This window comes from Malurus melanocephalus, unplaced genomic scaffold, assembly GCF_030028575.1.
Source record: "Malurus melanocephalus ecotype Western Australia unplaced genomic scaffold, MMel_1.1 scaffold_952, whole genome shotgun sequence".
Classification (NCBI taxonomy): Eukaryota; Metazoa; Chordata; class Aves; order Passeriformes; family Maluridae; genus Malurus; species Malurus melanocephalus.
The window spans coordinates 15,980-38,712 of NW_026624184.1; the positions used below are offsets into that span (position 1 = coordinate 15,980).

The window sequence follows — 22,733 nt, forward strand, 5'->3', positions numbered from 1 at the left end:
TCTTTGATAAGGGGGGAAAAAATCCGTGAAAATGAGGGTTTTTATTCTCGTGGCAAGGACAACGATGGGGATGCCAAGATACGACTGCCTTGCGAGATAAAGTGGCACATGTTCTACACAAGAATGTGTACAATGTCTSACGACTCTGGAAATCTGTTCCACGGCAGATTTCCCAATAAATTAACACAACAAAAATACTTTCATATAAAACAAAGTCCAAAGGAATTTTTTTTTGTTGTTGTTTTTGTCCTAAAGTAAAAGCAAAACCTTCAGGGACTATATTACTTATCTCTCTCTACATATATAATCTCCTGAATTTTTTTTTTTTAAATAAATTTATTCCTGTCTTAGAAAAATAAAATGAGTAGCCAATTTAGTCAACGGAAAATATCTCACAGACTTAAAAGCATGCCCAGCAAGCATAGCCTTGTAAGACTAAATTAATGTTAAATCAAAGCAATTTGTTACTCAACCAACCTAGTCTGCAATTCACAGTTGATTACTACAAAGTGTATTCTTAAAATTATTATTATTATTATTATTTTTTGGCCCATATAAAAATAACGTATTGCAACTCAAAGTGCATTTTTAAAATAAACAATCAACTATTTTTATCAAATAAAATATTTACACCGTTTGGTTTTGTACAGTCAGAAATGCTCTTCAGGCGATGACCATGGGGACGTCGTCTGAAAATCCAGTTATCATTGGGGCTTCATCGTCCTCATCTCCTGGAAAAAAAAAAACCAAAAGGGGGCTGTTAGGGGGTCCTCAAGAGTTTATATTCAGGATTAGGATTAGTTTATTATTCAGGAAATATTATTAGTTTATATTCAGGAAAAGGGACTTGCATTGGAAGGAGGGGTTTAATTCGATCAAAATGTTTTCGTGGTTGGAGTTGGTGGTCTTAAAGGTCTTTTCCAAGTTTAAAGACCTTGTAATTCTGTGATTTGTACTCTTAGACTAAATTCACAGAGATTGTTATGTCACAGTGGCCCAAACCATGATAAAGAATGAATTCTTGGCCTGATTTCATGTCTTCTGTGCATTTTTAAGTGATTTGGCTTGGAAGGAGTGGTTTAGTTTGATAAAAATGTTTGCTTGGGAAAACTTTTGGTGGTTGGACTTGGAGGTTTTAAAGGTCTTCTCCAAGTTTATCGACTCCTCCATAAGTCTATGATTTGTACTCTTAGACCAAACCCATGGAGTTTGTGATGCCAAAGTGGCCCAAACAATGATAAAGAATTAGTTGTTGCCCTGATTTCATGTCTCCAGTATATTTTTAAGTGATTTGCATTGGAAGGAGTGAATTAATTTGATAGAAATATTTAGTTGGGGAAACATTTTGCAGTTGGACTTGGTGGTTTTAAAGGTCTTGTCTGAGTTTATCGACTCTGTACGTCTATGATTTGTAYTCTTAGACCAAACCCATGGAGTTTGTGATGCCAAAATGGCCCAAACCACGACCAAAGCATCAATCCCTGCCCTGATTTCACATCCCAAACACCATCCCCAGACGCCACCATGGGGCCACGTACCCAAATCATCCCCGGAGGAGAAGATGGCCGAGCCCAGGCGGGAGCTGTAGTGGCTGTTGGCGAAGGCAGTGAAGCTGTTCTGGAGCCTCCTGTGCCTCATGTAGAGCAGCACGAAGCCGATGCCCAGGGCCACCAGCAGCAGGAACAGCACGGGCACCACGATGGCTGCAACGTCCGTGGGGCGGCCGGATTTGGTGGCAGAGGCGTCTTCACCTGGCGAGGGAGGGACAAAAGTGCTGTTTGTACCCACAAGGAACCGATGAGGCTTTCCTGGGTGTTTTTAAGGAGGAAGGGGAATAAAAAGAGGGACTCACCCGTGCCCAGCTCGTCGTAGAGGAGCGTGGCTGGCTCCCCACACATCTGCCCACCGTATAGGCACCGCGCCTGCACGGTGAACGAGTAGTTGTGACCTATCTTCAGGTTGGACACCTTGAAGAAGTTCTCGGTGGTGTTGCCCAGGTAGGCTGTGATGTTCATCAGGCTGTCAAACATGTGGATCTCGTAACCCTGAGGGAGACACAAACCCCAAATCACTCGGCTGCAGAGGGAGGGAGGGGCTGCTCCTTGCAAAAGGGCTTTGAAACTTGGGTTTTTTGTGATTCTGGCTTTGAAACTTGTTTTTTTTGTGGTTCTGGCTTTGAAGCTTGGGTTTTCTCCTGGATCTGGCTTTGAAACTTGGGTTTCCTGGTGGATCTGGCTTTGAAATTTGATTTTCTCCTGGATCTGGCTTCAAAACTTGGTTTTATCCTGGATCTGGCTTTGAAAATTTGGTTTCTTCCTGGATCTGGCTTTGAGGAACTCTGCTGGGCTGTCAGCTGGGAGGAGCAATGTGGAAACTCCTCCAGGAATCCCTGYTGGGGTGCACTGACCTTGGCCAATTCAGGGAGGAGGGGTTCCTCTTCTCCCAAGCTGTGCCAGGGGAGGCTCAGGCTGSACATCAGGAGGAATTTCTTCACCAAAAGAGTTGTTAAACATTGAAAGGGACTTCCAGGGAGGTTTGGAGTCCCCATCCCTGGTGGTGTCCAAGAAACTACTGGACGTGGTGCTCATTGACAACGTGAGGATCAGGCACAGGTTGGACTCAGTCTTGGAGGTCTTTTCCAACCCAAATTATTCTGGTTTGGTCTGTCTGGTCCCCTCTGTCCTTAGCACCCCTCCCAGACCACTCAAAGACAGATTCCAGGAGGGTGATGGCTTTTTGGGTGTCCTTTTCTACCTGCCCACGCCCCGACAGAAAACATTTCACAGATTTTCTCTCCAAGTCTGAATAATGCCAATTCTCAGCCTTCGTGGCATGGCAGGACAGTGCCCTATTCCCAGTCCTTTCACACATGGGACAATTTGTCCTTTTCTAGAAGAGTAATTATGTTCCTAAAAGGTGACTGATTGGATCTACCAGCCTCAGAGCCTGAGCTGTGACATGAATTTCAGTGACACGAATTTCAGTGTCACGAATTTCAGTGACACAAATTTCAGTGACACGAATTTCTGTGAGCTCTCACAGAGGGCTCACCAAGGACAGGATGGATTTTAGGGTCTGTGAAAGGAGCTTTGTGGTGACTCTGCTCCAGGATTTTCTGTAGGACAGGAGGCACAGCAAAACTTACCCGGCTCTCGTTGAAATTGCTCTCCTTCAACGCCAAACTCTTCCAGAAAAGCAGAATGTGGTCGTTCTCTGTGATGATTTTTAAGGCGTCTGGTGCAGACAGTGGGACTGTGAATGAGAAAAAGTGGCAGCAGGTGAGGCTTTTACAGTGATGGGAGTCACTCCTGAAAATTTGTGTGTTTTAGGGATCACCACAACACTCTGCTTGGAATAGGGATGATGCTGTGGCCTGGAATTTTTCAGTGGTAGGGCTGTAGTGGTACTTCTTGGTGTGTACCAGCCAAACTGGGTGTCTTCCCCATTTCCATTTGGCARGAAAAAAAATCTCTGGATATCACTTGAGAAGCTTCCTCTCCACTGCTGCTATTTGGGGGTTTATCCTCACCCCTAGGAGGCCTCCCAGAATTGGGTTTTGGCTGTGGGAGAGGACCAAGAGATGCAGGAACATTTCTCCAGGATGGGTGGCGTGTCCCTTACCTGTGTTGATTTTCATGCTGGACTCCTTGCTCATGTTTCCCAGCTGGACAATCACGTGGTATTTTCCTCCTGGCTCCAGCTTCTTTATGGTGTACTCCACCGTGCTGTTTCGGCTTTTCACTTTGTAGATTTTATCYGTTTTCCTCACCAAATCTTTGACTGCCACAGCATATAGCTGGAAGGGGAGGAAAGGAATGGGGAAAAAAAAAAAAAATCTCACTTTTCTGCAGACTTTCAGCAAAATAGTGATAGGATGTTAAGACAGTGGGGGTTAAAATTTGCTTTAAACCAAGCTTGGGAAGCAAAATTCCAAGCCTCTCTTTGGTTCCCTGCCCAAAATCAGCATTTTCTGATACAGAAAATGCAGCTGGCGGAACAGATGAGGGCAGGAGGAAAAGCTCAGGTTGTGTTTCTCRGTGAATCACCTGGATGCAATGCAAACTCCTGCCCCTGTCAGAGTTTCCAGGAAGATTTATGCCTCCAAAGCTCTGCTGTGAAAGTCTCTGGACCGGAGTGGGAGGGGGAAGCTTGCTGGGAAAATGACTCGCCTTCAATGGAGCGAGACTGAGCGCACGCTGGTGTGGCAGAGAACAGAACCGGGCTTTGTTGGGCCAGGATGCAGTGCCCYAGCCCAGCCAGACCCTTCTGAGCAAAACCACAGCCCAGAAAGGTGTTTTGGCACACACTCAGGGCTGTTTTCAGGCTTGGGCAGCAGCAGATATCCCCAGYCTGTAAATGCTACAGCCCTGAGCTGCTGGCCAGCAGGGAGGAAATGAAAGCCTCGGAGGTGCCAGCAACTTTGATGATGACTTTATACAAGCACACATCTGACTTTAGCCTTTCTCCATCAGAATAAAGGCAGGGATCTGTGTCTGAATCAGGAATTGGTGTGCAGGGGGACAGGATAGGGCTCTGTGAGGCATTACCATGTCCTGGTCGGGCGAGTCGTAGGGCGATTCCCATTTGATGACAGCGAACGTCTTCCCGGTGTGCACCGAGTGGAGATGGCGCGGGGGCAGCCGGTTGTCGGGGATCATCTTCACCACCACGGAATCAGAGGGGGGCCCTTGGTAGGGAGACATCACCCGCACCTGGGAGGGGGCACAGGGGTCAGGGCAGTGCCCTGCTGGGGCTGTGGCACAGGGGGAAGGGATGGGAGCCCACCAGGAACAGGTACTGCTCGTCGCGCTGCACCAGCACCGTCATGTTGTGCGAGCTCGTGCTGCTGTTGTGGGGGCTCCTGTACAGCTCCAGGAAGGAGGTGGCGTAGAAAATGCCGTAGACCTGGGGAGGGAGAGCACAGCAGGGATTGGCACGGCCCAGAGTACCCACAGCCTGCCACATTTAAAGGATGTGAAGCACAGACCCTTTTTCTATGGATCTCTTTTTCTCTGTCTTGCCCAAGTTCAATCTGCCCATGTGCCTTTGCACTCCCAACCCAAAAGCCCTGAGCTCAGCAGCCCAAAGTTAGGTTCAAAATCAGTTCAAAGGCTGCTGGAGCACTGTGCTCTCTGAGTTGAAGCCACTTCTCCCCTCATCAGTGGCTGAACAAACAGAACAGAAGCTTTKCTTTGCTTCTTTTTAGAGAGGGACCTTCTTCCCCTCATTCTTGAGCGTAAAACTTTCCATCCAAATTCAAATTGGCATTGAATCCAAACGAATAACCCTGATTTCAGGGTTTTTTTGTGCTGAGGCTCTGAGCTAGACCCCGGGGTGGCTGGAGAGGGAAGGGTTGGTGCCTTACCACGTTCCTGGGGCCGGTCCAGCTGCATTCCACCGCTGTCTGGTTGATGGCCTTGGCCTTGAGGCTCGGGGACRCTGGCCTTGTGCCACTGGTCACCACATGCACAAAAGACAGAGGGCTGTCACCCAGCTCCGTCTTAGCCCAAGCAGAAATTTCATAGGGGGTGTGTGCTGTCAAATTGGCCACTGAGCAAGAAGAGAAAGGGGCACCATTAGGTGAGGCAAAGCACGGTGAGGGCGGGGTGGGAGCACGAGGGGAGGGTCAGAATCGGCAAAAAGACGGGAGCCTGCCTCTCCTGGGCTGTGCTTTCATTATTTTTGGGTAATTTCCTTTATGCACAAGCACCTGAGACTCTGGGATCAGACCCAGCCCRTGCTTTTCTGTGCCCAGATGATTTCTCATATCCACAGCGAGATTTTTCCCAAGCCAGAAATGTTATTAATAGGGAAATGKGCTGTTTGMAAGCCCGAGAAACCCTTGYTMTGTTTCTACTCCCTTTGGCAGATTAGAAATGGGACAACAAACAAAATCCCATGTGATGAGAAAGGACTGGAGCAGCTCTGGGGGTAAATCCCAAATCTGCTTGAAATCTCCAAGTCCTCAAAACAGAGGATTTGCTGGTTTGTCCTGCCCAGGCTTAAACACAATTGTTTAAACAGAAACGTCAAGTTGCAAAAAAAGGAGAAATAAAACAATCCCATAACCTCTCATAAATCCTTTTGCTCAGTGTTAACTAAAGCAAAACCTTGTACTTTGTGCTGAATTTACCTTTTTGGATGGATTTTTCTCCTTCTATGACCAGAGTCCTCTTCTCCTGCCTGTGGCTATCGAATGTCCAGTAGATGTTGACCACGTAGCCACTGACCTGCCAAGCCCAAGGACAGGCAGCAGAGCCATCAGCTCAGTTGTGCTGGCACACAGGGACTGTCAGACCCCTGACAGCCTTTGCATTGTATTTTCCATCCTAATTAAGAGCCCYGGGGCAGTTTGGGAGCAGTAAGAAATTATTTGGCGTGAAATGACTGGTAATTGCAACGCTTCTGGTGGGTGACAGCTTCTCCCAGCTTCTCCCATTCACCCAGCTCAGATGTAAAGGTGAAAACTCTTACCTTGATATTCGTGGTCATTTTTAGGCTGAAACTTATGGAGTCCTCACTGTAGCTCTCAATGTGGATGACAGGGGGAGGAATGACTGGGAGGAAAGAGAGAAAAGACCTGTCAGTACAGCACAAAGAAATAAAAATATTTATTGAGAGGGGAAAGATCAAATACAGGGTTTTATTGTTGCAAGCCCCAATACAAGTCCCTCTCAGAAAAGACACTGACATCATTCCTTAACTCAGCCACCTGACTGCTGCTTTATCTGTGCCTTGCTCAGTGCAGGCTGGAGTGGAGGGGTCTGGGCAAAGGGATTTCCCTCTGAGCTCAGCAGGATGAGCTCCTATCCCCATGAACAGCCCCTGGACTTTGGAGGGAGCTCAGGAGTTATCAAACCCAAGCACTCGTGCAAAACCTGAAGTGAAAGTTATTTCTGTTGTTTCCACCTGTTTTTCTAAGCATCAGGTAATTCACATTATCTGAATCCTRCACTTGGGGCAGCCTGGTGTTTTCTGTCCTTTCTTTCATCTAACAAATTAGCAGATGATTATGAGGCAGGGACAKAAATTTGGATGAAAAACTTGGCGTGAATACAAACCATTTAAAAAACAAAAAAGATTGGGAAGGAAATGATTTAGTGTGCTGTTTGAATTTATCTGTGTTGTGCTAGTTCTGGGGAGCTGCAGTTGTTTTTTGTGGTCTAAACCTACAGGAGGAACCACAATAATTTTTACCCAAGAGGGTGAAGGATGAGCCAGCATCCTTTCAGAGTGACAGTGATGGAGTTGGTAATTTTTTGTCTGTCTGAAGGCAGGATCTGCCYTACAAAAGTCTGAGGGAATCCATCTGCAGTCTGGGAGAGCAGGGACAGGCTCCTCACCCTCGAGCTGGGGGAACAGTCAGTGACCCCTCCAGAYAGCTCAGGTGGAGTGAAAAACTCACTTTTTACAGTTGAAAGGCTCAAYGGGGAGAATAAAGAACAGGGAGGTGGCTGTGAATGCCAATGCTGATGTTTCGGGCTGATACGCTGATTTTTTTTTGTGAGTTGACCAAAAGAACAACATTTACCTTTGCCTTTGATGGTGGTTATGGATTTGGAYTCGCTCCAATTCCCCACTCCTCGACTGGTGACTGCAGCAACCTTTGGAGAAGAGAAGGTGAGGGAATATGAGCAACACTGTTCAGTGCAAACCGGGAGGGAGATTGGGACCTGGCCGGGAAAAGCACTCAGGAGCAAACAATAACTGAATTACCAGGCAATAAAATGCTTAATGCAGGGATAAAACCGACTGCTTGAAGTCAATTAAAGGAATCTGAGAGGAGGGAGGTGAAGCTTCTTGGCAGATAACTTTGAGATCTTTGAGGAGCCCATCGAGATATGGAGTTTGGGGCTCCACAGGTCACAAAGCAGGTGAGAGCCATGCCAGGAAGTCCATGCAAGCACGGAATTGACTTCCAAAAATTTGGGAGCGGGTTATATATTGGGAAGGAATGCCAGCTCCAACCAGCTGTGAGAATAACRCTGATTTGGAGAAGGGATTTATCCCAACTCCCTGTGAACTTCCCCAAGAGCTCAGGAGCACAGGCAATGGCAAAGCCAACATATCCCAGGGCTCCCTGTGCAGACTTTTCATTTCCTATTCTCATTACTTCTGTCTATAATTACCCAGCCTCTCCCCCTGCKCAGACACTCCCCACAGGCAGATCTGCTTCTTTTCCCACTGATACACCCAGGACCAAATTTATCTCTGGCCCAGATCCAGTGCAATGGCAGTGACATTGGAAAAGGCAATTARCAGGGAGGGTTTTGTAATCCAGGTCTTCTGGGACGGGGAGCAAACCAAGGGCCCTGCAACTGTAGATATTGGCAGAGCAAATGCCAAACCCCTGGTGTGGGTTGGCATTAAAGGGCAGGGCTTTAACAAGATGTTTTTTTTAGGAATTTTTTGGCTGGGATTTAGGCACTCAGTAATGAGAGCTCGCTGAGAGAGAGGTTTGGAAATCCTCACCCTGACTGTGTAGAGGGTGTTGACCTGCAGGTTCTKGATCTCTGTGTAGTTCTTGGTGGTTCTAAGGGACGACCACTCCTTGGATCCACTGCTGCTGTATTCCACCTGGGAGCATCAAAACAAGGCGTGAGGGCTCAAAAATGCTCTTTTCCTTGCACTAGGAATTGTCTGCTTAGTAACGTGATAATATGATATTTATGAAAATGTGAGTCTGAATCCTTAGTTTTATTTTGCAGCTTTCAGTCTCGTATCATTAAGAATTTTTTTTGGGGGCCTCAAATTCCATAAACCCACTTGGATACCGCTGGTTGTGTTGATGTGCTGGGCTTACACAGCAAAGTTTTAATAGCTGGGTGGGCTCCAGGTCAGCAGCTCCCTCTGGGAGAAAATATCAGCACAAAGGGGCACAACAGCTCAGAAAGGGATGAAATGAAGAGCTTTGGTGCTGCCTGGAGCCCTGCAGCATTTCTTCTGCCAATTTGCCCCATGGTCCCAACAGATTTCCTCCCCAAAATGTCCCATTGTGCACCATGGGACTCACGATGAACTCGCGGATGAGGCCGTGGGCGTTCACGGGGGGACTCCACCAGCCCATCACCACACCCTCAGCTTCTTTCTTCAGGGACAGCTGGAGGTTGAGGGGAGCATCTGGTACTGGTGAGAGAAAGAGAATCATCAGTGACAGTCACAGTGGTGTGCCCAGAGCATCCCTGAAAAATCGTGACAAAAAGGGCGAATCCTTTATCCTCCCAGTCCAGCACAAGTCCCAAACCCATGGAACAACCCTTTTTATCCACAGCACGGATATTTGTGCATTTTAGACCAAAGCAGCAGGAATGTGGCAGGATTTTGCTGTGCTTACATCCTTCAGGTGCCCGGAGCGTGATGAAGTCGTTGGTGTTGTAGACTCGGCTCAGACACTGCACCTGCACCTTCACCTGGTAGCTGCAGTCGGGCTTGAGCACCTTCAGAACGCTGTTGGTTTTGTTGCTGTGGGTCTCCAGGATTTTCCAGATGCTCTCCCCGACCATCCTGAGTGAGACAGGCACAGCCCTCCAGTCTGGGTGGTGTTTTGTACCACAGGGGATGCAGATTATCCCCAAAAAATGGGAACTGTTTTAAAAGGTTGCTGCTCGTTTTTCTTTTTGGTAAAGCTACACCACTAATTCTTGAAAAGGTGCTGTTGGAAAGCCTGAACCAACCATTACTTGGTGACTTATAAGCCTCTGAGCTTTTCTATAACTGCTGTGCTCGAATTTATTATCTTTGTTCTCACTGTTAATCATCCCACAAAGACCAGAAAGTGGAAAAAAAGTGGAACAAAAATTTAATATAACAATTGAAAAAAAAAATTGAATATAACAAGTTGACTGTGAGTAAATAATCAAGTAGGAAACCAACACAGTTTGTCACAAATGCTCTCTTGGCACACCTATTTCGTGTCTCTTTTGCTACCAAATATTRGATTTACCGAGCAGAACTTGATTAAGGAGCTCTGAATGTTTCAGGCGTGGTTGTGTACWGTTGTCTGCAGTAAATACAGGCACACCTGTGCTCATGCTTGTCCTCTTTACCTCTTTACACAGCAGCAGGTAAGGAGGATGTACCTGTAGTAGATGTTGTAGACACAGGAGGTCGAGGACATCCTTTTTGGGCGGGCCCAGGTCAGGGTRACATCACCAGAGAAATCAGCTGTCCACTGGAGGTTCTGGACTTTGTACACAATTGTGTCATCTGAGAGGCAACAGAAAAGTGAATTTACTGCAGGGAGACAAACCCAGAGAGAAACGGGAGTTTTATTTGTAACACAAACAACAGAACCCTGACTGAAGGAGTGTGTGCAGCATTTAAATGAGATATTTGATTTATCAGCGGAGCAGATTGGGCTCTCATGGGGCAGTTCAGAGCAGGGAGTTACCCCTGGCACTCTTAGTTCTGCCCAAATGTTTTTGTGCTGCGCTGTGCAAACATCCCTGTTCCCCTAAGGAAAGATCAAGTGTGGCTGCTGATGAAATATAGAGCATTTTGGAACTGTGTGGGTGCAAACTGCTCAGTGTCACCCTGCTCCTGCTGTGACCAGTCTGTGCTGTCCCTGTCACCACCCAGGGCATTTCTTTGCGTGTTTTTCCTTATCCCATCTTGTGTTCAGCAGCAGGATCTGAGCAAAGGCTGGAAATTCAAGTTTGGGGCTCTGAGGCTGAATCACTGCCTGACCTTCCCAGAGGCATTTAGGGGATAAAAACACCGTGGAGCACCCCAAACTCATTCCCTGCTCCCACCAGGCCATTCTTGTGCCCACTAGACCATTCCCTGCTCTCAACAGACCATTCCCTGACCCCACCAGGCCATTCCTTTGCCCACCAGACCATTCCCTGCTTTCACCAGGTCATTCCCTGCTCCCACCAGGTCATTTCTTGTGCCCACCAGACCATTCCCTGCTCCCTCTCTCTCTCTCCATGTGTTGGAGCCCAAATCCCAGTGCTGTGGGGTTGGCTCTGTTGGGTGCTCAGCTTTGGTGCTGTACAGAAATCCAGTGGAACAGAGGCAAACTGCAGCTGCTTTGCTTTCCCTAAACAGCTGGAATTAACCTCAGAAAAGGCACGGCAGGATGATTTTTCCAAGGGAAAAGGGTTGGTTTTCCCTTGGCCCTGCAGCCGAGCCGTGCATCTCCACAGCTCCTTCCCCCTCCCCTGAACCTGCYGGCCTCTCCCAATCGATATTTAATTAAAGAACTGAAGCTGATTGATGCTCAGCCCCCCCAGCAGCTCGGTAGGGAGGCAGCTGAAGCTCATGGATGGCCAGAGGCAGCGATCGATCGCTGTTATCAGCCCAGGGCGGGCTCTGTCCCTCTGTCCCCACAGGGCCACCAAGGGCCAGCRTGGGGTGACCAGTGATGGCACATGCCACGTCCCCCAGGGTCACCTTGCAAAGGAGGGCAGAGCAGGAGACCCTTGCTTCACCTGTGGGCTGTGTAAAATAGACAGATTTGCTCCTACCCACCCTAAAATGTGGGTTTTTTTTTTTTTGTTTTTCTGTGTCTGAGATTGCTGGAAGACAAATCGTCAGCGTAGAAGCTGGCTGGGAAGTTTGTCCTGGCTGGTGATAAATGGGGGGGGAGGAAGCTTGGACGAGTGAAAAGAGGCAGATAAATCACAGATGTTGGGAGGGAAAGGTCACACATCCAGGAGAGCCCCTCTGAGGGCTGAGAGCGAGCAGGGAAGGGGGAATGGGAACAGGTAAAGGGGAATGGGAGCAGGGAATGAGGAATGGGTGCAGGGAATGGGGAATGGGAACAGGGAATGAGGAATGGGAGCAGAAAATCAAAAAAAGGAACAGCGAACGAGGAATGGGAGCAGGGAATGAGGAATGGGGAAAGGGAATGAGGGATGGGAGCAGGGAATGAGGAAAAGGAATAGGGATTGGGGAATGGGAGCAGGGAATGGGGAATGGGAGCAGGGAACCAGAAATGGGAGCAGGGAATGAGGAATGGGAGTAGGGAATGGGGAATGGGAACAGGGAATGAGGGATGGGAAAAAGGAATGAGGGATGGATAGGGAGAGGAATGGAGAAGGAAAGGGATGGAGAAGGAGAGGAATGAGAACACTGCTGCTCACCTGTGCAGTTCCTCTCRTCGCTGCTGTCTGAGCAGTCCAGGTAGCCGTCGCAGCGCTCSGACAGCAGGATGCACGCCTCCCCATCCTCACACCTGAAGCCGCTGGGGCACGACAGGCTGCTCTGGGTSGCTGCAAAAGGCACAGCAGCTCAGGGCTCCAGGCAGGGAGGATCCCTCAGCAGCGCTGCAATGTCTGCAGGTGGCTGCGGGTCAGGGAGGGAGCTCAGGCTGATGTGTCAGACATTGGGGTGCTTCCTTCTGGCTGCACCTTCTGGATAACCTGGAGCTTATCCCACAAAACATGGGATAAAAATCCAACAACTGGATTTTAATGGGAATCGCACTGCTTGGGCTTTTTTTTTTTTTTTTTTTTTTTTTTTTTTTGTTCTATTTTTTGCAAAGGGCTTTTTCCTGCAATAATTTCACCGGCATTTCAAGCCTCCTCAGAGCTTCCCTGCCCTCTCCAGGAGCTTGCCAAGGGCAGGATCCAGGTGGGKCTGTGTCCCATGCCCACACTTACGGCAGTTCCTCTCGTCCGTGCTGTCCTGGCAGTCCCGCACGCCATCGCAGCGCTTCCAGTTGGGAATGCACTTGTGCAGCTGCTGGCACTCGAACTCGAAGCGGCTGCAGCGCCCCGGCACAGCCGGAGATGTGGCTGTCACGTTGGGTCCTGCACAGGGACAGAGAGGGAGGAAAGCAAGGGAGGCACGGSCGGGCTGGCACCGCCACCAGCGGGGACAGAGCGCTGTCCCCAAACCCGACTCCACTAGATGGCAATGTCCTTCCATCTACCGGGTGCATGGGATGGCGCCCGAGCCATCCTCTCTGCTGACCGCAGAAAAAGCCTCTGGTTCGCAGGGAATGCCCGGCTCACAMCGCTGGAGCCGTGTCCCAGCTGGTGACAGGACGGTGACCCCARAGCCATCCCGCGGGGACATCATTTACACCGCATAAACGAACCCCCCAACCTGGCCAGGCTCCGAGCGGGCAGAATTCCTTACGGATGCAATCTGGGAAAAAGGAAAGGGGTGAAAAGAGGGGGAGGCTCACTGGAGGTGGGACAGGCRTCCTCGTCCGAGCCATCAGTGCAGTCCCGGTAGCCGTCGCACACCCAACTGTTGATGATGCAGGCGCCGCTGTTGCAGCGGAAATGGTTGGGCAGGCACGTCGGGGGGATCACGGTGGTAATGGGATGAACTGGAGAACCTAAAAATACACCAGGGACGGATGAGCTGAAGCTCCTGGGTAAGCTCTGCCTGCTCCCTTGCTGACCCACAGGGACGGGGCATCACAAGCCCGGTGTTTTCACRGTGTCTGTGATCAGGGTACCCAAAAATATGGAGCAAAAAGATGCACAAGAGAGCGCACTCAGCCCCTTCCTGAGGGATTTTTGGAGCTGCAGGGGTGRTGGGAAGTCAGAGTGATCCTTCAGCATGTCACAGCCTCAGCACTGTGTCCTTACCCTCACAATCCTTCTCATCAGACCAGTCCCCGCAGTCATTCTCCTCGTCGCACTTCCACCGGTTGGGGATGCAGTGCCCGTTCCCACACTGGAACTGGTAATACCGGGAGCAGTTCGGGGCTTCTGTGGGGTTTTCTGGCAAGGAGAGGAGAGTCCTGTGAGCCTCAGGGCCACCTCAGCACAGCTGAGAGGTGGCAGCATCTCAGGCTGGCCCGGAGAGCATCACCCCAAGCAGCACAAGTGCATTCCTCTCTGTCCATCCCGCGCATTCCTCTCTCCCCATCCCCAGCATTCCCCTTCCTCCCAGCCCTCTCTTGGTTGCCACCACTGCTTTGTCTGAGTGCCTCATGGCCAGGCACCATCCCTGATTCCAGAACCAGAGCAAAATTCAGCAGAGCACAGCAGAAATGGAGAATCAAACCCTGCAACTCTGAAATGAGGCTGTGGCTGCCTCACCTGGCTGGGTACATCTCTTACAGCTGCCCAAGGAATTGCAGTAAATATTGGATTTGGCTACAAACTGCCTGTCTGCTCGGAGCTGGGTGTCTGTGCAGGAAATTTGGTCCCAGAAGGGTTGGTCAAGCACAAGATGTGCCAGGTTTTCAGCGTGTTTCACATTACCTGCCTGCAGTGTGGAGGAAATGACCCTGATCTCCAGGCAGGGCATGCTGGGATGGGCACAGGGCAAGCTGCACTCACACAGACCAGTGAAAACATGAGGAAGGCAGGACTGCACGCTCCTGAAATCCACAGGCAGCTGGGGCTGCAGGGGCAAGAGGCCCTGGGGGTGCTGCTCACCGCAGTTGGCTTCGTCGGAGTAGTCACCGCAGTCGTCCATCCCGTCACACTTCCACACCAGGCTGATGCACACGCCGTTCTGGCACTGGAAGCTGAACTGGTCACAGGTCCGGTGGAACTCGGGGTCCTGGGCTGCAGGGACAGGTTTGGTGTAAAGATCAAGGGATGTGGAGAGGTTTGGTGTAAAGGTCAAGAGCTGTGGAGAGGTTTGGTGTAAAGACTGAGAGCTGTGGAGAGGTTTGACGCAAAGATGGAGGGCCAGGGAGAGGTTTGGTGTAGAGATTGAGGGCTGTGGAAAGGTTTGGTGTCAAGATTGAGGGTTATGCAGAAATTTGTTGTGAAGAGCAAAGGCTGTGGAGAGGTTTGGTGTTAAGATTGAGAGCCGTGGAGAGGTTTGGTGTAATAATCAAGAACTGTGAAGAGGTTTGGTGTAAAGACAAGAGGGTTATGCAGAAGTTTGTTGTAAAGACCAAGAGCTGTGGAGAGGTTTGATGCAAAGATGGAGGGCCAGGGAGAGGTTTGGCGTAGAGATTGAGAGCTGTGGAGAGGTTTGTTGTAAAGATCAAGGGCTAAGGAGAGGTTTGGTGTAAAGATCAAAGGCTGTGGAGAGATTTGATGTAAAAACTGAGCGCTTCAGGGAAGCCTGAGCAGGAAGGAGCACACTCAGGGGCAATCACGGATTTCTAAGCAGAGCATCACCGTCTAGAGCCACCTCTTGGGACAGCTGGCAGCTTTCTGTCACTGTGGCTCTCTCCACAGCTCAAATCTCACTCTGTGCCCACCCTGCCCAGTGTGACACTCACAGCACCCGGCGTAGCTGGCGTCTTCGTCAGAGCCGTCCCGGCACTGGATGATGCCGTCGCACACCATGGAGTGGAACAAGCACTGCTGCCGGTTCTTGCACACAAAATCCATGTAGCGGGTGCACAGGGGCTCTGCAGGGACAGGGGGTCAGGGGGACAGCGGGTGGCAGTGCCTCTGCTGTCCCTGTGAACAGCGGTGGCACCCGCACAGACCCGAGCGCAGCAGGAATTCGGGAATTCAGGGAAAATTCCCCCAAAAATGGCCTGAGCTGTGTCCCCGCACAGGCTGCCCTCCCCCAAACACCCCTCAGGTGCCAGCAGCTGGGCACAGGCACAGCAAGGCTTTGTCCCCTCCCTGGCAGCATCCACCCAGCCCATCCCAACCCGCACCTTTCACTGACCCGCTGAKTTCACAGGGAGCCCCTGAACATTTCTGCAGCATTTCCACGATCTCACACGCATTTGCTCCCCATGGGACAGGTTTGGGCACACCACAAACGCTGTCACCCCTCACTACTGGGGCCCAACTCCCCCTGAGCCCGGTACCCACCACAGTGCTGCTCATCCGAGGCGTCCGAGCAGTCGTTGATGCCGTCGCAGTGTTTGCTGGTSGGGATGCAGGTGCCATTGGGGCACTGGAAACCGTTGCACTTCTTCTCTGAAATTCACAATTGGGTGGATGCTGGGTGCTTTTCTGGGTTTGGTTAAATTTGGTTTAATTCATTACAAAAAGCCATGGCTGCCTTTGCGCTGTGATTTTGTGCTTTTCTGGGTTTGGTTAAATTTGGTTTAATTCATTACAAAAAGCCATGGCTGCCTTTGAACTGTGATTTTGTGTGTTTTTTTTGGGTTTGGTTAAATTTGGTTTGACCAGCTGCAAAAAGCCATGGCTGCTTTTGCACTGTCATTTTGCGTATTTTTCTGGGGTTTGATTAAATTTGATTTAATTAGCTACAAAAAGCCATGGCTCCCTTTATGCCATGATTTTGTGAGTTTTTCTGGGTTTGCTTAAATTTGGTTTAACTCGCTGCAAAAAGCCAAGGCTGCCTTTGCGCTATGATCATTTTTGGAGGGGTGGGGGTCACCCCACTGAGTTTGCTGTTGGTTCAGCTCAGGGGGTGTGCAGAATTCCCTCCCACGCTCACTCCCACACACAGAACACGTTACCACAGGTGGCAGGGTCCTCGTCGGAGCCGTCCTGGCAGTCGGCGTCACCGTCGCACGCCCAGCGCTGCGGGATGCAGTGCCCGTTGTGGCACTGGAAGCTGGAGGCCTCGCAGGTGTGGTAAACTGCTGAAAGCAGAGCAGGGGGACATCTGAGGGGGTGTCACCGTGTCCCTGCTGAGCTGAGGGTGAGCTGGACYGCACCACAACATCCTGCTGCCTCTCCCTGCACCAGGATCTCCCACCCATCCCGTGGACCCCACGGTCTTTCCTTTGTGATCACAACCCTGCCGTGCCTCAGGGCTGCCTTTTGGAGGGCAGACACCCCCCAAAGCTCTCCCCAAAGCTCTCCCCAAAGCTCTCCCCAAAGCCAGCAGCCTCTTTCCCTTTGATCCCAGCCCCTTGGGGTGTGTGGGCAAAGGTGACAGTGGTGGCCTTGTGCCGGAGGTGGTAAAAAATGTCCCAGAGATTGAGTGAGGTCTGACAGAGCTGCAGAGTCCCCACACAGGGCAGGACCAAGTCAGAGAAAACCTTTAATTAAGGCAAACAAGGCTCTTCTCTGTTGCCAAAGCAAACAASAAATACAATTCTCCCTGGGGGTTTTCCTCAAGCTCCTGTCAGGGAAATCTCTGCCTGTGGGATATCTGGTTTGCATCCTGGTTCGTGCTGTCACTTCAGAGTCACAAATCCTGCTCCTCGACCAGGAGAAGAGCAATGTTCAACTTAATTAAATGGCACAATCCTGAGTTTTGGGTTAGAGAGCGMCTGGCACTCGCAGATATTTCAAAATGGAGCAATCTGGTGGCAGTAATATTCTATTAGGTATTCAGCGTGAAATGTAATTATTTCCGATAAGAGCAATAATTGCAGCCCGGTGAAGTCAGACGGAATGTTCCTCAAATAATTGTGATCCTCTCAGATAATTCCAACTTCGGGCTTTACAAACCCGAAATGCTTTTTGAAGTAGGTTCCTGTAGTGATTCTCTCCGGAGAAATTCATATGAGAGATAAGTGATAGCAATATAAATTAAACCTTCTTAGAAAATCACGCTCACGGAATGCTAATGGCCAGGGTGCTCCAGGCACAGCAAATGCCACAGGGGTGAGCAAAGAGGAGCTCAGGAGCTTGGAAAAGATCTCCAAATCCCCAGGATAGCAGCTGGTGCCACTCTCTGTCCCAAAGGCTCCAGAGCAAAGCTGAATTCAGCATTCCCAGGGGTTGTGCTCTCCCTCCAGGCTCCCCCAGCCCCAAGGATCATTGCCCATGCCATGGAAAGCACTGCTTTTATCTTGAAATATCCTAAGTACTGCTTGAGAAATACAGTTTTTCACTGCTGGGCTGATGCTCTGCCTGCTGTCAGAAGTCTCTTCTCTTGCAAGTGTTTAGGTTTTGGGCTTGGTTGACATTTTCACTTGATTGTTTTTTAGTTGCAAAGTCCAATGTGCTGTCATGTGTTGGTTTTTCTAATGAGGAAAAGGCTCTGCGTGGGTGTTTAACCTCGGGAGGCTGCCGAGGAACATCGCTGGGGCGGCGAGGAGGGCGGAGTGTTGTGACTTTAAACTGCAAAAACACACAGTGAGGCTCCCAGGGCTCGCTGCACAGGAGGCACAAAGTGGGAACAAGGTTTTTTCTGCCAGCCAGGCTGCTTTAATATGAGCTGGGAGTGAAAACAAGAGCAGGTCTTCCATGTKGGGCTCCCTCCTTAGCTGAAGGCACTGGGGGGAAGAAACCTTTGGRTTTGGAGCATCACATCACCCCTGGGTGAGCTCTGATGGGAGCTTTAAGAATCCAGGAAACTAAGGGAGAAGGCACTGGCCAATGCCTCCCAGGCTGGAAGGAAAAAGGGTTTGCAATTCTGGATCACAGCCGAGCACTCACCAGTGCAGTTGGCTTCGTCTGACCAGTCCCTGCAGTCGTTGTCGCCGTCACACATCCAGGACAGGCGGATGCACATCCCTGAGCTGCAGCTGAACTCATCGTTCCTGCACTGGTGRGCCTCTGCAAACAAAATACCAGCCTTGAGAGCACGGAATACCTCGGGAGCGGGGCAGGAAAGCTGGATAATGGCACAGAAATGTCCCAGGTGGAACACGGCGAGGGGAGGAAACAGCACACGGCATCGCTCTCTTCTGTGCCTCCTTTCCTGGTACATGAGGGTCCTGTCCCTGATTTATAAATATCCTGTGAAGGATGCCCCTGTCCCTGATTTCTGAATATCCTGTGAATGATGGTCCTGCCCCTGATTTCCAAACACCCTGTGAATGATGCCCCTGTCTCTGATTTCTAAATATCCTGTGAATGATGGCCCTATCCCTGATTTCCAAACACCCTGTGAATGATGGTTCTGTCCCTGATTTCTAAATATCCTGTGAATTATGTCCCTGCCCCCCATTTCCCAGTCCCCAGTAAATGAGGGGGATAAACAGGGGGATCGCACCCTACACCCCCTCAGAGCAGCACCCCGAGGAGCAGCAGCGGTGCTGGAGGACTGCTGCCCACCCTTGCATGGGGGAGGGAGGAGGTGTGAGTGAGGACAGCACTCACCACAGTGGCTCTCRTCRCTGTTGTCCCCACAGTCGTCCTCCAGGTCACATTTGTAGGACAGGGGGATGCAGGTCCCCGAGCCCTGGCAGCGGAACTGGGTCTCGGTGTCGCACACGGTGGTGGCTGATGGAGAGAGAAACGGGAGAAGGAGGAGAAGGAGAAGGAGGAGAAGGAGGAGAAACAGGAGAAGGAGGAGAAGGAGGAGAAGGAGGAGAAACAGGAGAAGAAGGAGAAACAGGAGGAGAAGGAAGAGAAGGAGAAGAAGGTGGAGAAGGAGGAGGAGAAGGAGGAGAAACAGGAGGAGAAGGAGGAGAAGGAGAAGAAGGTGGAGAAGGAGAAGGAGGAGAAGGTCGTGGTTAGGAATGGTTTCTGCTGCCTGAGGGTGTGCCCTGAGTGCAGGGAAGTGGAGGGACAGGGACAGCACCCTGCCAGTCCACCCTGAGGTMCTGCTCTCATGTTTTAATGCCATTTTTAGGCACTCCAAGGAAAGCAGAGCAGCCAGGGGTCAGCTTTCTGTCCCGGGATCGGACTGAAGCTCCTGATATCCCAAGCCAGGGAGGAAAACCAAGGAGCTGAGAGACACCCCCAGAGCTCCTCCTGCCCTCCCTGACTGTGRCAGCAGTGTGGCCCATCAGCTGAGCTCTGATGCCACCACAGCAGACACCTGACAGCGCCCAGCAGTGCCACCAAGGCAGGACACTCACGGCAGTTCTTCTCGTCGCTCATGTCCCCGCAGTCGTTGTCGTTGTCACACTGCCAGATGCTGTTGATGCAGTTCCCGTTGGAGCAGCGGTACTGGTTGGGCAGGCACGTGTTCTCTGGGGTGGGAAGAATGACAAAAACCAGCTAGGCATGAGGCTGTGCTTCCAGAAACGGGCCACCCTCCTCGGCAGGGGACAGGTCACACCGAGCTCTCCCAAAGCCAAGGAGCTGAGCAGGGCCTTACCTTCCTTTATGCAAGTGTTGTTCTTCATGGAATAGCCGTGGGGACAGTCACACCTGAGCTCCCCACTGGGCAGCACGGTGCTGGCCACCCCCTCGGGGCATTTACAGCTGCGGCCGTGGTTGGACCTGGGCAGGCAGAGCAGACTGCAGGGCTTGGAGATGCAGCCGTTCTCCCCTGGAGCAGGGCAGGGAGGAAGGGACACGGTCAGGACAGAGGCCCAGGGATCCAAATGTCACTGCCAGCTCAGGACAGAGGCACTGGGATCCCAATGTCACTGCCAGTTCGGAACAGAGGCACAGGAGTCCCAATGTCACTGCCAGCTTGGGACAGAGGCACAGGGATCCCAGTGTTACTGACAGCCCAGGACATGGCAATCCCAATGTCACTGCCAGCCCAGGACAGAGGCATGGGAGTCCCAGAGTCACTGTCAGCATGGGACAGAGGACAGGAATCCCAATGTCACTGCCAGCCTGGGACACAACAATCCCAGAGTCACTCCCAGCCCAAGACAGAGCCACAGGGATCCCAGTGCCACTGCCAGCATGACACAGAGTCACAGCAATCCCAATGTCACTGCCAGGCTGGGACACAGACACAGGGATCCCAGTGACACTGCCAGCATGGGACAGGACATGGCAATCCCAATGTCACGCCACCCTGGGAGAGAGGAACAGGGACCCCAATGTCACTGCCAGCCCAGGACAGAGGCACGGGAGTCCCAGTGTCACCTGGATTTGGGCTCAGACCCTGCCAGGAGCCAGCTCTGCRGGGCTGAGTGCTGGGGTTGCCCTCAGGAATGCTCAGAACCATTTGCTCCAGGGAAGGACTGGCCCCTGATGGACACAGCTCATCCCAGTGGCCTTGGATGTCTCTCAAAGGATGTCAGTGACACCCCCAGAGTGCCTCTGGTCCCCCCAGGCTCCTGCAGTGGCCTTGTACCCATCAGAAATTGGGTATGAACAGCACATTCACACCCAGGGGTCAGCACTGCCTTGTCACAGCCCAGCAGTGAAGGATGAAGCTGGAGAGGCTCTGAAACCCCGTGKTTTTTTGGTCCATGTAACACTCTGATGGAAGAGCTCTGATCTGTGACACAAACTACGAGGTGCCACCACAGCTGAGTGTCCTACGAGTTCCCTCCATGATGGAGAGCATCATTCCTGGCAGCCAAAAAAGCAGAATCTACCACTCATGAAACTCATTCCTTGTGACTGTGCCTGACCCTTCAAACCCTGCAGGAATGGGGATGTATTCAGGCTCAGGAAGTAAAAGCAGAACAGCCCAGTGCTTGGGAACCCGTGGAAATGTGGGATAAACGTATTTCTGCATCCCAGGGAAGATCCCCTGCATGATTGATTACCTGTTGTCTTTCCTCTGTAAAAGATTTTCATATCCATGATCCCATTCAGTCGGCCGACCAAGATCTCCATCCTGGAGCCGCTGTTTTTGGAGGCTCTGAAAATGCTCAGCTGTGACCAGTCGTTCCAGTAGATCTCGTTCTGAAACACAGGCCTGGCTCTCAGTGCCACCTGCACCAATCACCCTAAATCCTGGATGTGGGGGGACACTGGGAGTGAAAAATGTCCCCAACCCAAAGGGCAGGAGAAGGGGAAGAGCAAAGGTGGGATTTGAGCAAGAATGGGAGTGACAGAGTGATCTGCAGAGTGGCAAATAGGGCAGTGCTGCTGCTTGGGGGTGTTGGTGCTGGTTTTGCTGCACTCCCCGCTCGTTTCAGGGATTGTGAGGATGTGCCAGGAGCAGAAAGAGAGCACTGATCCAAAATCACACCCCTTCCTCTCAAATTCAGTGTGCTCAGAGCTCCTCCAGCACCGATCTCATGCTATGCGAAAAACAGCAACGGGAAAACAAACCTTAAATACAGCAATGGCATAGGGGTGAGGGAGGCTGTCCAGGATCACAGATCTCTGCATGCCGTTGAAGTCAACCCTCTCGATCCTGTCCATGTAGGCTTCTGTCCAGTAGATCCAGTGGTCATCCACAGAGATGCCGTTGGGCCACCGCACGCCCTCCGAGACGATGCAGCCGGCCAGTGACCCGTCCATGTCACTCCTGTAGATGCCAGCCCTGGAGTCCCCCCAGTCGGTCCAGAACATCAACCTGGCAGCAGGCACAGAGGTTACGCTGGAATCCTCACGGAGCAGCTCATCCAGAGGGAGCAGGTTAGGGGAGGCAGAGGTCGGAATGCCTCACATTCCTCATCCCTTGCACGGCACGCCTTTGAACCGGGAGCTCTGCAATTCTAATAAGCACCAGCAGCAGGTTCAGGAGCAGCWCAGAGGCTTTTCAGCTGCAAACTGAGGTGGGAGTGCAGCTGCAGGTTACCTTGCCRTGAACTGCTTTGGTTTGTCAGAGCTACGCTTGCAGCCGAAGCCAAAACCCAGAAAGATGTAACTCACATTTGGCTCTTGAATTCGAGCACTGCTCAGTTTCTCATGAATCACTGAAGCTTTCCTCACTGACCAGACCAGTTTTACTGGCAGGGAAAGTTATTTACTAGTGAGTATGTATGGGTAGGAGAGAATAAACAGATTGTGATCTCTGCTCYGGGAGAGCTGGTGCCTTAGTTGGGGACTCAGTGGTGACAGTGGGGCTATGCTGCGTCTGTCCCATTTCACTTTTCCAAGCTGCCCTCCCTGAGGAGTCAGTGGTGAAGGATCAGCAGTTTCCCTTGGGAACAGGAGGGAAATGTTTGTGATTTTTTTTTTTTTTCTTACCCATCTCGGGGAACCAGGGCGAGGGCTCTGGGTCGCTCCAGGATGGAGGAGTTGAGGACAGTGAGGCGCAGATCTCCATCTGGATTGGCRACCTAGACCCAAAACCAAACCCAGGAGGGCTGTGTTTGCTACAGGCACTGCTGAAGTGACACAGAATTTGTGGCAGGCAATTATTACTCCTTAAAAAACACCACT

The 22,733-nt window shown here is 51.0% G+C and overlaps 1 protein-coding gene across 2 annotated transcripts in view; it reads right to left on the reverse strand.

Annotated features, from left to right (window-relative positions):
* Positions 1 to 316: 316 nt before the first annotated feature.
* SORL1 (sortilin related receptor 1) overlaps positions 317 to 22,733 on the reverse strand; it is a 46,352-nt gene continuing 23,935 nt past the window's right edge. The window contains exons 19-48 of one of the 2 annotated variants that reach the window (XM_057386311.1): positions 22,539 to 22,630; positions 21,675 to 21,921; positions 21,164 to 21,302; positions 19,804 to 19,977; positions 19,562 to 19,675; positions 18,858 to 18,980; positions 18,192 to 18,311; positions 16,316 to 16,438; positions 15,699 to 15,806; positions 15,149 to 15,280; positions 14,346 to 14,477; positions 13,548 to 13,682; positions 13,136 to 13,291; positions 12,606 to 12,755; positions 12,087 to 12,215; positions 10,080 to 10,206; positions 9,335 to 9,504; positions 9,014 to 9,126; positions 8,473 to 8,577; positions 7,532 to 7,604; positions 6,475 to 6,557; positions 6,134 to 6,230; positions 5,366 to 5,550; positions 4,786 to 4,905; positions 4,548 to 4,712; positions 3,622 to 3,796; positions 3,146 to 3,252; positions 1,853 to 2,045; positions 1,539 to 1,751; positions 317 to 731 (exon numbers count right to left, since the gene is read on the reverse strand). In XM_057386311.1, coding sequence (XP_057242294.1) covers positions 664 to 731; positions 1,539 to 1,751; positions 1,853 to 2,045; positions 3,146 to 3,252; positions 3,622 to 3,796; positions 4,548 to 4,712; positions 4,786 to 4,905; positions 5,366 to 5,550; positions 6,134 to 6,230; positions 6,475 to 6,557; positions 7,532 to 7,604; positions 8,473 to 8,577; positions 9,014 to 9,126; positions 9,335 to 9,504; positions 10,080 to 10,206; positions 12,087 to 12,215; positions 12,606 to 12,755; positions 13,136 to 13,291; positions 13,548 to 13,682; positions 14,346 to 14,477; positions 15,149 to 15,280; positions 15,699 to 15,806; positions 16,316 to 16,438; positions 18,192 to 18,311; positions 18,858 to 18,980; positions 19,562 to 19,675; positions 19,804 to 19,977; positions 21,164 to 21,302; positions 21,675 to 21,921; positions 22,539 to 22,630 — 4,068 coding nt within the window. In that variant the 3' untranslated portion in view covers positions 317 to 663. Of the gene's footprint in view, positions 732 to 1,538; positions 1,752 to 1,852; positions 2,046 to 3,145; positions 3,253 to 3,621; positions 3,797 to 4,547; positions 4,713 to 4,785; positions 4,906 to 5,365; positions 5,551 to 6,133; positions 6,231 to 6,474; positions 6,558 to 7,531; positions 7,605 to 8,472; positions 8,578 to 9,013; positions 9,127 to 9,334; positions 9,505 to 10,079; positions 10,207 to 12,086; positions 12,216 to 12,605; positions 12,756 to 13,135; positions 13,292 to 13,547; positions 13,683 to 14,345; positions 14,478 to 15,148; positions 15,281 to 15,698; positions 15,807 to 16,315; positions 16,442 to 18,191; positions 18,312 to 18,857; positions 18,981 to 19,561; positions 19,676 to 19,803; positions 19,978 to 21,163; positions 21,303 to 21,674; positions 21,922 to 22,538; positions 22,631 to 22,733 lie in introns of both variants that reach the window. The other variant, XM_057386312.1, reaches the window with a different exon arrangement.